This window comes from Nipponia nippon, unplaced genomic scaffold (assembly GCF_047370975.1).
Source record: "Nipponia nippon isolate SJK-2023a ecotype South Korea unplaced genomic scaffold, ASM4737097v1 scaffold_5, whole genome shotgun sequence".
NCBI lineage: Eukaryota > Metazoa > Chordata > Aves > Pelecaniformes > Threskiornithidae > Nipponia > Nipponia nippon.
This window is the reverse complement of record NW_028262369.1, coordinates 21,096,374-21,109,505: the sequence shown is the minus strand read 5'-3', so window position 1 is coordinate 21,109,505 and position 13,132 is coordinate 21,096,374. Positions and strand designations below refer to the sequence as shown.

The 13,132-nt window shown below is 42.0% G+C and overlaps 1 protein-coding gene across 1 annotated transcript in view; it reads right to left on the bottom strand.

The window, feature by feature from the left end:
- Positions 1-13,132, bottom strand: part of NEGR1 (neuronal growth regulator 1) — a 325,509-nt gene that overhangs the window by 121,273 nt on the left and 191,104 nt on the right. The window contains exon 4 of the mRNA XM_087730632.1: positions 1,411-1,542. Within this exon, the coding sequence (XP_087586758.1) occupies positions 1,411-1,542 (132 nt within the window). The remainder of the gene's footprint in view (positions 1-1,410; positions 1,543-13,132) is intronic.

Genomic DNA, 13,132 nt, shown 5'->3' with positions numbered 1-13,132 from the left:
TGCCTGCTTTCAGAAATTCAGCAAAGCTGGTGTAGGTTGAAGCATATCAACAAGGGCAAAGCAGCAGTGAGAACAGCAACGGACTCTGCATCAGCCTCCTTGAACTGCTCTGCAGTTGAAGTCTGTCCTTGCAACTTGTAAAGCAAGGACGGATGGTCACAGCACATTATACCAGAGCCTCAGTGCAGAAGCCTCAGCAGCAGAGGGAAAGTAGGATCTGCATCCAGCATCATCATCCTACATGACCAAGCAGTACAGAAAGCTGTCTGTGAGACCCAGCACATGACTGAGCTATTCTATAAGCATTAGTGCATTGATCCACCATGTTCCAGGACATCATGAACTACAAGTACCCTGATGTCATGTAAATGAGGAAAGTCCAGTGAGCTCTTGAATGTGGGACCATCCCATAAACACCTGGGTAGCACGACTAGCCCCATCAGTGACCCACCTGCAACAACCCACCTCCCACTCTGCAGTGAACAGGGATGAGGGGCTTTGCTACCTACAGCATATCGATAGGGACAAGATCTGTGGAGGAAGACACAAAGCTGAGATATCAAAAAATTGTGGTCAATAAAGATGCCATAGCAATTTTCAAACCAGAAACTGTTACAAGTTAGGTAATTGCACTTAACCTAAGAAAATACATAGTTAGAATGAATGAGAGTAATTATTCTGATTTTTTTTCTATTTTTTTTCTTCACATGTTGGAGGAAAAAAGAATACTGTTTTGAATGTTTCGTGTCATACCAAGAGCTAGACCAAATTCAGTCCCAAGTCAGAAACATCTCCTCAGTATGAAAGTCCCAGAAGGTCAGACCTGACAGGCAACAAGCTACCTTGGCGGCTCCTGGTGTTACCCACCATCCACCCAGATCACTACAGCAGAACTGCACAGCAGCAAAGTCCTCATGAAACAACTTGCTGCCTCTACTGGGAGTACTTCAAATTTCCACAGAGATCGACCGCCATCTAGTCACCCAAACAGAATTTCAAGAAGTTATTCATCTTATCGCACAACTGTGGCAAATTAAATCAGACACGCTTCAGCCCAACAACTGCAGCAGTCCTCGGAAGTTACTCAGACAATTACTCAAAAAATTACTCCAAAAACTGAGTCTTAGCACCACAGCCCAGCGAGAGCACCTGCTACAAAGCCTGTGACAGCACGCCAGCACTACTGTCCCCTGGCAGACAAAAGGAGGATTTGAACCTTAATCTCATTTTCCCTTCCTTTGGTGAGACTAACTCGTACATCAAATAGCACAGGTCATTTTGCTACTGTAATACAAAACTCAAACACACTACAGTTTCACCACAAGCAGCAGCTCTCTGCATTAGACTTTTCTTCTCAGCCGTATCCCTCTTCTCCATTGGATTTAGCGATTAAAAAACAACACGACTTACAGTTTACTGTGACTTTTACTTTTTTCACATCTGGGACTGAGACATCATTTTCTGCACTGCATTCATATTCCCCAGCCTGGTCTCTTGTAATTCCATAGATGTCCAGGTACTGTCCACTCTCAAATGGTTTTGCTGAAATGAAATAATCAGAGAAAGAAATTACTGGAAGCTGAGCACAAAATACCTGAAGCTCCACCAACATCTGAACAGCAGCTGGAGGGTTTTGCTGGGTGCTACAGATAACACATGTCCAAGGGGAGCTGGGCAGCCACTGCAGTTTTTACTTGGAAACCCAGCTCCAAGCCAGGCTGCAACCCCCCCCACCCCAAGCTCCTGGGGTTGGCCAAGGGTCCTCTCCTGACCATGCCCCACAGTTGAGCTCAGCAGCCTCCAGACCCATGAGAGCAATTTGCTCTGTACCTGATGGACTTCACAAAATATAAAGCAGAGTCCTCAGTCAAAATCTTGCCTTGAGTTTCAGCATCCATTAGGACTTATGGTTTGCACCTGGGTGGAAATCTGCCCCCCTACAGCAATCAGAAGCAAAGCCAGCGATCAAGGCAAGCGAAAAGGACAAATAGCCCAGCCCAGCCCAGCCCTGGAGCAGCTGATCCACCCCTGCTGCCGGTGGCTCCAGCATCAGCTTCCCATCACAGGTGCCTTTACTTTTTAACAACCATTTAATCTTGATACATCAACCAGCTGTATATATATAAGGATGATAAATTCTATTAGCTAGAGGGCTCAGGTCCCCTGCACCCTGGGGTTTCCCAAAGCCAGATGTGTCCTGGAGGGAACCAGCAGCAGATTGCCTCTAATGGGTGTCTGTGGGTGCAAAATGGGTGGGTCGTCCCATGTCCTACCTCCAGGGAAAAAGCCCCTTCAGGCTTGCTCACCTCACCACTCAGTGCTTACATGTTGTGCTCTAATAAACATTACATCCTATTCATTAAAAATTAAATAATAGCTCTCCTCTCCCAAAGGACCCAAACCCAATAACTAAGATCCATGGGGTTTGCCTTGTTACACAGAAATAAGGACAATCCCTGTGAGCACTACTAAAAATAGGTAGAGGTCTATCTGATATAAAACAATATGAAGATCAAACTGAAACATGTAACTCCTTGGTATGCTATATCTGAAACCATTAATTATTTTAGAGAGCAAGAACAGTTATATGATTCAAAAGCTAATTTATATCCACTTGACTAGAGTCATAGCATATATAGACATTTTTGTAGTTTTCTAAATCCCAGCTCTTCCCTGCTGTGGTTCCTGCCTTGCAGTGAGTGAGCACTGCATGATATCCTTCAGATGAAAAGTGCTACCTGGTTCAAAGTGCATCTTTCTATGTCTTTTGAGAAGTGCACTGTAGGCGGGGAGCAAATTAATTGTTTTATATTCCTCACAAGGCATTCACCGCATAATAAACCAAAAAATGTTAATATAGTTTTTATCTTAAAACAATATATCATAGCAGTCATAACTACAGATGCTGGAAATTATAGGTCTAAAGGTCAAAAGAATTGCTAAAGTGTTTTCCCAGACAGACAAGCTTTTAATTGACTGTTAATAACTTTGCAAGTTATGAAGTAACGACAAAAATCTGAACTGGGTAGTGAGAACTAAGTAGAAGTATTCTCTTCATGTCCATCACAGTAGTGAATTTAATTTGCTTATCTGTTCACAGATTAATGTTTTAAAGTGTGCAAGGTTCAAAACATCAATTATAACAGTGCATCGCTTAGCAAGATGGCACTCATTAATAAGCACAATATACCATGCCTGTCACAGGAAAGAGCCCAAGTAAACACTGGTTATGTAAAGTGGAAAGATAAGACTGAAATTGGAAAATTATTGTGAATTCAACTGAACATTCATAAAATGCAATGAAATAATTTATGGGATATGAGAAATTGCATAAGAATGAATTTTTTTCTCTTCCATATTGTCCGTAGGAAAAAATTATGAAAAAAACCTTTCACAAACAAACCAGCTGTTACTATTCGCATTGTGGCCATTGTCTTGCTGCACTTTGGCCAGGTTGAGTCAATTGCTAGGAAAATTTTATTTACTTTTGCTTTGAACAACAGTGAAGGATGCAAAGCCCCTGCCTACACAGGAGTGTCTGCCCAGACAGAGAAGAAACCTTCCAACAAGACTTCTGTTTTGTTTCTAATACCAAGAAAATTATATAAAATGCAAAATTCTCTTGTGTGTCAGGTTAAAAATTACTATTAAATTATGAGATTGTAACAATCTCCAATGTCAGTACTTCCCTGGATATATGGTATGCACCAAAATATTGTACACTGAATCCTGGGAATAATTTATGATGTATCCTATCCAAATTCCTAACATCAGTTTGGAAAAAAGAAAAAATATATCTCCAAGTACCTGGAATTTCATAAAAATAGTTATTTGTGTTTTGGAGTTAAGCTAAAAACAAACATTCTCTGCTTTAAACTTTTGTTTTACTGAAAACATTACACACGAGGCGATAACCTAGTTTCTTGCCTCCCAGCTTTTGCTTTCTTAACAATTCCTGGATTATAGCTGTTCTTCTGGCACTCGCTTTGCCACCTGAGTGGGATAATGTTCAGCCTCAGCCAGGGTCAATACAGCCGCCACTCCGCACTGACAGAAGTGACAGGTTTACGTATTCTGCTACGGCATAAGCAACATCAGTTCTCAGGTCTGGCAAGCAGTCATCTGTCCGCTGAAAAATATCAACAGGAACAATATCTGCAGGGAAAGCAAATGCGTATTCAGGTGCTGACGCCAGCCAGCTTCGGGGTGCTGCTGTGGACCGAGAGGGCAGCACAACAAATTGCTACAGCTCAAATGCATCAGTACTGCTGGGTGGAAACTTAGTGGTAGTTCCCACAATAATTCCTATTGGAATGATTTGCAAAAATGCCAATCAGCACTTTTCATAACTCTTTTATTTATAGAGATCTTATGCTGAGCTATTAACCTAATTTATGCTGCAAACCATGCGTGCATTCTTATAGTGCTATAAACCCCATGTGTTTTATGCAACTCACATACATATTTGAAAATATTAAAATTAAGTCATTTTTAAACACTCATGTCCCCAGAAATTTTGCATCCAGATCATATAAGAAAGCTTTTAGTAAATATTAGAGATAAATATTTTTCTTAGGGAATACACAGATACTGCGTTTCATCTTTCCTATTCATCTGCACAGTATTTCATCTTCTTCAGCTTGCTTTTAGTTCTAGAGATTTCCCATGGCTGTGTGGGAGAACTTAAATCGTGTTATGTGAAAGACATATGCATAAGTATATGTAAGCGTATTTATGTTACATTGCATGCACATCCAGCTCAAAAAAGAATATTCAAAAGCAGTAGGGAGAAAAAATTGTGTATGAAAACATTGGTGAATGAAGACAGTTTTCTCACTGTTGTTTTCTGTGATGTCTCACAGCCTGGGGTAACCACACCTTGCTCTGTCCTTCTGCAGACCATGTGCATTTTATGGACCCTATCAAGATGTGAGGAATGTGTCTGGCTGGCTTTCCTGGCCATACGGCCAAAAGACTTATCAGATTTGGTATCTGAGAAAAAGAAATCTGGAAGGTTCATTAGCACCAGACCATCAGCCTGAGGTTGTGTCAGCCAAGATCTTTGATCAAAGATGGGAAAAAACTGTTGAAGTAAAAGAAACATAAATATGAGAGTGCCTCATGTCCAAGGCAATTCCTGATGGGTTTTCAGAAGATCACTTAATGAGACTTACTAATACACATAATGATATGTAAGTAATCTGCTCTGGATATCTTAGGTTACAGGATTAGGTTCTCTAACCAGGAAAGGAAATGTCTGGGAAAATAAGCTTGAATCTATTTTCTGCTACTGCCTGTGATATGATGCCTGACAAATCATCACACTTGTTATTCCTCAGGAGGGTACACAATTAAAACTGTGTTTTCTTACCATGCATATGGTATCTGGCATCAGGTGTAGCACACGTACACACTGTCATATGGACCAGTTCTCAAAGGCTTGGACAGATGAGTTTTGCAAGGGTAGCATTTTCCTCCCCTGGTGTTAAACATAAGTCAGTCAGAGGAAAAATCTGGTGCAAGTCCAGGGTAGCTCTGAAAAACTCTTGAGGACTTCATCTGAGCCAAGGGGGATTTTATTTTTTCCTTATTCACTAGGATATTAAATAACTACAATACAGCCCCAGTTTATGAACTGTAAAACCTGTTCAGTGCTCAGAACTGGCTTTTATGGCCCAATCTTTGAGACACCTCATCCTCCAGCAGAGAGTGAAGACCCTCATAGGACTGGGAGAGTGGGGAGCACGAGGCTGAGCTGATGCCAGTCCTGGTTTATCATGGACTCGGAACACTCCAGAGGTGCACATGAGAGACTGCTCAGAGCCTAGTGAACTGTCTCCAAAAGAGAGGGGGTGCAAAGATCCCAACATGGACTCATCCTCACATGTACTGCCTCAACGATGAGGACTGGGCTCAGTATGAGAGAGCAGAAGGTGGTGTCCAGTGATGATGCCATCACGATGCCATCTGATTATCACCAGGTGCTTTAAGTGGCCCGTAATCCATAAGGTCCTCTTTGATCTCAGAGGCTGGGAGGAGATACAGGATCAAGGGTGCAAGGAGGCACCTGGACATGAATTGCTGTGGGATGCTGAGAACAATATAAAGTCTAAACAATTGGATTCACCCAGAAAAATGGTCTGAAGCCATTTCTACTACTCATTATGGATTCTGGGTTTAAAGTTACACCAAATGCTGTAATTGAATAGTGTATAGTCCTCTCCAAGGAACTGCAGGTAATCTGAACAGCTCACTGTCTGTTAGGAGAATGGCCCTATCACATTAGGGACCATTTAAACATTGATCACTTAAGGCCATTTAGCTTTAGAGAAGCCATGCTCTATGTTTGAAAAGAAAAATCAGATAAAATGTAAAGAAAAAAATATTCAAAACTGACAGACAAATTGAGGGCTGGAGGAAATCTCCCAGCTGACGACATGAAACAAGAAAGGCAAGTAGAGCAATTTTGTAAGAAAGGCATCCTGATAAAAGAGATGTGAACATAGATTGACAAAGTTAAAAGTTTCAGAGGTGGAGACAAACAATGTTACATCTGTATGTGAAATATATAGGTACAGAGAGAAGCATTTGGAGAGCTGGCTGTGTGCATGCTCATAGTATGGGCAATGTAAATCTCAGCCAGTTATCAACCGATGTTGTGTGTACAGGGTAGAGGTTGGTCCTACAAAAGAAGCTGTCACAGTTAGTTTTCCTCATTCTCTAAAGTTACATCAGTTTTTGTCCCTGCACAGAACCATTGCCATGCTGCACTATGTGTCTGAGATTCATGGAATTATGATGTTTTGGAGCAAGTTTGAATTTTCTCTTTGCAGACTTCATGCCAGGGGACACACGATCAGCTTATACTCCAGAATATGGACTGACTTTTCTCCCTTAGCAGCTGAGTATTAATATAAAGGAGAGCCAGCTCCATTTTAATACTTGAGGAGAAGATACGGTCAACCAGATGTTACTTTGGAAGAGAAAAAAACACTTGAGATAGTAGGTTTGTCTGCAGGTTATGTCTTCTGGATATTTAGTTTCATGTATATCAGACTGCACTCTGAGTTTTGTGGATCCATTCAAAACTCTGTGCTGCCTGCAGAAGGCAGAGGTATAAGTGCAGTCTGCTGCAAATGCCAGTTTTTTTCACTGGAAGACCACAACCCATAGCAGGCAGATCATCTCTCTGTATCGCGACATGCAAAGCACCCTTTGGCAGGAGAGGAGTTTACAAGAGATACTCTTACACAGAGGCTGCTGGGTCTGTTGCAGCAAATAGCTGAATGTGAACATCTTCAGTCTGAAAACAGCCTAAAAACCCTTCCTCTGCACAACAGAAAATTCAAACCATGTAGGGAAGAAGAGGGCAATGATCTTTTTAACAAGAAAGCTACACAATTAAATCTCACTTGAGCTTATTTATAATTCATAGCACTTAATGTGGGGATTTGGCTCTTGGGAAGGGGATAATTATTCCCAATAAAGCCCCATCTCTGCAGTGGCTTTCGGAAGAGACTTGGTCCACCCATTAGTCAACCAGAGGGTGCAAGAGCCCTGGGGCTGGGGAGCAGGAGAGATGGGGGGCATGAGGAGCCCAGATGGTGCCCCGCAGGCATTCACCCTGGGGTAAAGGACTGCGGTCACAGCTTTACTCATGTCTGATGGCTTTATAACATTCCTTCCTCCTGTTGCTATATCAAAATGATGCACTGCAAATGATAGCCTATTATTTTTCTACTGATTATATATTTGGCTCAAATACATTTGTTGATCCTTTCCATTTTATATGACTTTTCTGTCTGCAGTTTGTTGAAACTCGTGGCATTACTAGAGTTAAATGAACCATTAATGACTATTTTTTCCATATTTCTTCATACCCCTCAAAAGCTACACCATTTTTTTGTAAAATGTGCATTTTAAAAAGAATTCTTAATATGTTTAAAATATGATTTATTCATAAAAATGCCCAGAAGAAATTATTCTGGGAAATAAAACAGAAGGTACTGTAGGTATGTTCGGGATGAATGTGGCATCTGCTGTTTCAGTGGCTGCCACCTCCCTGGAGCGTCTGCTTTCACCAGCCTGCCCAAGCCTGGGTTTTATGCCTGCCTGCCTGTCTGCCTGCCTGCCTGTCTGCCTGCCTGCAGCCCTCCCAGAGGGGTTGTCCCCAGAGGCTGAAACATGCTTGTCACAAAGTGCTTCAGCCACCACCTCAGTACCACCACCCACCCAGTGGGGCAAGATAGAAATAATAGTAACAAAAATAAAAAAAATTTAACAGAGTATTTGGAAAGTAAAATAGAAAATAAGAGCATCTCATTGGAGTTTTGAGATCATCTGTTACTTTTCTCTAAAAATTTGTGCAAGCCCCAAAATTGGCACACTGTGTTCAAAAGACCAGTCTTCTCCCAAAATACTCATGAGGGACATTATATCAAAGGAAGGGGAAAGAGGGTGAAATCTACAGTTGCCTGGTTTGGTTTTGAACATTAAAGATTTTGTTGCACTGAAGTATCTTCTATGATTCATAAATTGCTCACTCAGAAGTGCAGTATTTCTCAATTAAAAATGAACTAATATCTGAGGGAATAAACTAAGCATGTATTAAAATTCTAATTTTCATAGCATTTTATGAGTTATAAATGAGTTCGTCTACTTCTATTGAAAAGCGAGAAATACTTTCCATTTGTTATAAAATCATCAAAAAATTAATACTTATTTCTGTGCAATGCTTTTGTATGGTTTTAGTTTAAACCTCTGTATTTTGCTAAGATTGCAATCTTACTCTTGTTTCTCAGTTCCTTCACAAAGACCCAATTATTTGACCATCTTAGTTTGAATATTCTTCTCCTGACAACTGTATTTTAACAAGAACGTTTTTCAGGCTATTTAAAGAGTTTAAGAAGACATGAGGATTCTAGGAATACCTTTAATTGTTCCTGAAGGGATGCTCAAACTTCTGGAATGGTCCTGATAAAAATGATATTTTTCTGAGAAGCCTTCCTCAGAAACCCCCTGACCACAGACAGTGCAATGTCACTTGACCCTAGAGCAATGGATTGTGATACTGAATGTCACGTAATTGGATCCTAATACTGCACATATGTCCCAAGAATGGTACTTACAAGTATCGTTAAAAAAAAAAAAGGCCAAAAAGTCCCATAACCTGAAGCCAAAAGGCATCTTCTTTTGTATGGGAGAGGTGTGATTTTGGAGGTTCCTTATTTTTTGTTTATCCAAAGGCAAAGGAAAGAATCACAACAGGTAGTTTATACGGAGTACTACTGTTTGCACTGCTGTCCTTAAACTGCTAATTAATCCCCTCATTTACTCCACGTAGAGCTCCAGACCATTTCCCCTTGAGTTCTTGGGAAGCTGCCAGCTGTGTGTTTGATATCAGGGAACTGTTGATTTAATGACATGCGATGCCTTTACCAACTGAAAAACTTCCCTTCAGGATCATGAGCCAGGCCATTAAATTCGTATAAAATATTAATCACAAAACTTCAAGTCCCCAAACGGTTGTAGCATGGACCAATCCATCTATGCAATCACCATGTGCCCATCAGTGTGATATTTAGCTCTCCTATGCACATCATTTTTCTCGCCTAAGGGCTGATGAAGGACCCTGAGTCCTCCACCCAGGCAGCCCATGTCCCAGGGGACACATGTTTTGGGTGTTTTCCAGGGAGGTCTTGCTCAGCCATGCACAGGACCAGCTGCTTGCAGCACGTTTGCAGCTGAGGAAGCGCTCTGGTAGAGGGCAGCACTGCAAGTTGTTGCATTTAGGGTGTTCAACCACCCAACTAGCTTTGTGTGCCAAGAGGGGAGCGTTGCAGTAGCGCATCCTCTGCTGGATGAATAGCATGGATTTCTGCAACTAAACTAATTGGTCAGCCAGCCCCAGCTGGTGTGAGCAGCAGCCCAAAGCCCTGGTGCTATGCCTTTGGTGCTAACAGGGAAACGTGTCAGACCACCAGACTGGAAGATTTCCTGACTCCTGGGGGCCCCAGCCAGAGCTGATTTGGAGAAGCAGGCATCCCTGTTCAATAAAAAATGCAAAGTAAGTACTTTTACTTGTGTAAATTACTGCAACACAGAGCTGTAAACCTAGAGCTGAGCACTGAGCAGCTTCCTCAAATGACACAGAATGTGGAGTTTACGTCAAGGCAGAAAAAGAAGCGGTGTTCTCCACAAACCCAGTCTAGGAGCAGGACATGAAAGCTTTGTAAAATCCAAAGGCATCCAAGCCTTAAATGAACGTTATCTTTGTCAGCGCAATATGCTGGCATCAAAGGCATTACTTCTGAAACCAGCTGGTGCCAACATCTACAACACATAGCCAAGAGGCAATTTGCAAGTTTCTCTGGTGGCTCAGGACAGCTGAGAGCACAGCCCTGTCCTTCCCTCCTCCTGAAGCTGGGATAGACATTGCCAACAGATGCCAGGGACTAAGTGGAGTGGAAAAGGAGCGGACAGCTATGTGCAGGAGTCCCCTGCTTATGTCCTCTCCTTGCCTCCACCGCACAAGTAAAACCTCCCTGATCACGGTCAGTCTTAGCCCGTCACTGCTGATCGTCCCTGCCCTGGTCTATCTCTGAAGGTTTCCTGGCTTGTCTCCAAACACTTCCAGCTCAGTTGCAAGGAACAGATGTTTCGGCTCAGTCCGGTAATGCTTCACCTGACTGAGAAGCACAGTGCTAGCACCTGTAATGAAGCTGTTGCCTGCAAGATGAGTAATGATGGCATAAGGGAGGCATATCACTGTCATTGCTGATCAGGTTAAATCACTGAATTATTTTACATTCTGCTTCTTAGACACCTAAAGGGAACTAGCTTCACTTTTGGTCTGATGCAGCAATAAATCTACCTCCATTTAGGAAAGGTGGCTGCATGTCATTGCCATTCAGGTTGCCACATCTCAAGTTGGGCGGGAGCTCACTCCACCCTGCAGCCCGTAAGCATGTCACCGGGTCCAGCCTCAAAGGTTCATCTCCTGCAGGACGTCACCTTGATGAAATGATAGTTCCACTATGAGAAAACCCTTCATTACTTGTAGGGCTCTTACCAAGCTGCTGGGGAAGTGAGATGGGATCACTTGGTAAGGGAGACAACGGAACAGCGACTCCAGGCATTGCAAACCCAAACCCATGAACCAGGAAACAATAATCACCAATTTTAAGCTATCTGGACAAAGCAGTTCGAGTGAAAGAGGTCTTTTCAGATGGCAGTATTGCCTGGCTGTTTGAAGTACCTGCTAATTGGGCTTTCAATTACAAAGTTGGGAAAATGTGGTTTGATAGCGAGATCCTTCACATAACTTCATTAGTGCTGGGAGTATCTTCACTGTGCAAAGGCAGCAGCTAAGCGGAGGGTGGATGAGAGCAGCTTCTCATAGATCAAAAATTATATCATGCACAATTGCAAAGATATTAGAGGGAGACAGCGGTGTAAAATAACCCTCACCAGAAATGATATCTGTTCGATTTTTATAATTTAGTAGGACAGAAGACACAAGCCAGAAACTTCTGTTTCTAGAACTTTCAGTTTTAGAACTATTTTGAAGCAAGAGACGGAACATTTTAAAAGATGAGCTCACACTTTGTAAACACACAAAGCCCTGGAAATCTGATAATAATTCATGTCAGTTAAGTATTTTCAGCCTGAAAATCCAGGTTCAGAGTACTTGCACTTCAACAAAATACTTCTTATTTCTGTCAGGTGTGGATAACACCTGAAAAAGAGTGGTTCTCCAGCAGAAGTTCAAGTGGAACAAAATATTTGACATTAGCTTGCTCATATCAAGCTTTGTTTGTTTCTTAGGATTTAGCTAGAAGTTTTAAAAAAGCCTCTTTGCTTCTCCCTCTCCAATATCAGCTTTCTGTAGCAGTTTGCTTCAGGAAGGGTCTTGCAGGAATCACACTCTGCCTGTTCAGGGACTAGCCTTGCCTTTTGTCCTGTAATTGAATTGAATCGGCTCTTAGACTCATTCTTCCCAGACAGTGCTATCATTTGAGTGCTCTGAAGATGTATTACACTAATATATTGTCAGAACGACATTGCTATGATGATACATTAATGCAATACATCTTCACAGCTTTAGGGCTGTCCAGAAACAATAGGAAGGGCATTAGATTCAGTTCAGTCATATCACACTCATGCACACATGCCCCAGCGGCAAATGAAATGTGTTAGAGAAGGAGAGGAGTCATCATGTGAATATGTTCAAATCTAAATTCAGGTTAATTTCTGGATAAGTGTAGCTTTCCTCAGTGTTAGTGAAAAATCTGTTATTTTGCATATGCTAAACAGTTCTTAGAGGGTTTTTTGGGGGGTTTCTTGGGTTATTTGGAAATGCTTCAGTGTCACCATTCTCTGAAAACAGGACTGAATGAACAACTAGAGTGTCTTGATGCTAGGGATTTGCCTTTCACTCGACATGGGAAAATGTGTCTTCATTCAGCTAAATTCATAATTTCTGAAAATCTGCTCTCCCAAATGCATGCATATGCATACATTCAGTTTATCATGTTTTAGGAAAATAACTAGAAACTAAACTGGAAGCAATGGGGATAAAACTGTGAGAAAAGGGCAAGATAGCAGGGAAGAACTAGAAAATACGAAACTAGAAGTCATCAGGGATGATGCTGGGGATCCAGGCTGAGCTGTTACAAAGGCAGAGGGGGACTGTTCAATACGAATAAGCCAGAGAAGGTGGGATGGTATGGTCAGGAAACACTGCCACACACTACACACAACTACAAATAAAACAGGAGATTCCTATGTCTCAATCTTATTTTCTTCTTCTTTTTTTTGCCTGCAGCCAGTGGCTGTGAAACCTGCTAGCAAAATGCACATCAGTACATCAGTCTCCTTATTGAGCCAGCGATGCTCAGTCTCTACGCTAGCAGGTAATGCAGCATAATAGGAGTGGATGTGGAGATTAAAACAATGCTGAGGACCTAATGTGCACGCTGTCTGAGGTCTGGGGTAGCTTTACTTTGGATCAGATCTGTCCTGGTTGTGTGGGCTGAACTCCCACTCGTGGCAGGACCATGCGAGGTTCACTCCAGGAGAGCATCCACCAGGTTTCCTTCATTTGAGTGGATGGAGTTCATGCACTTTGGGT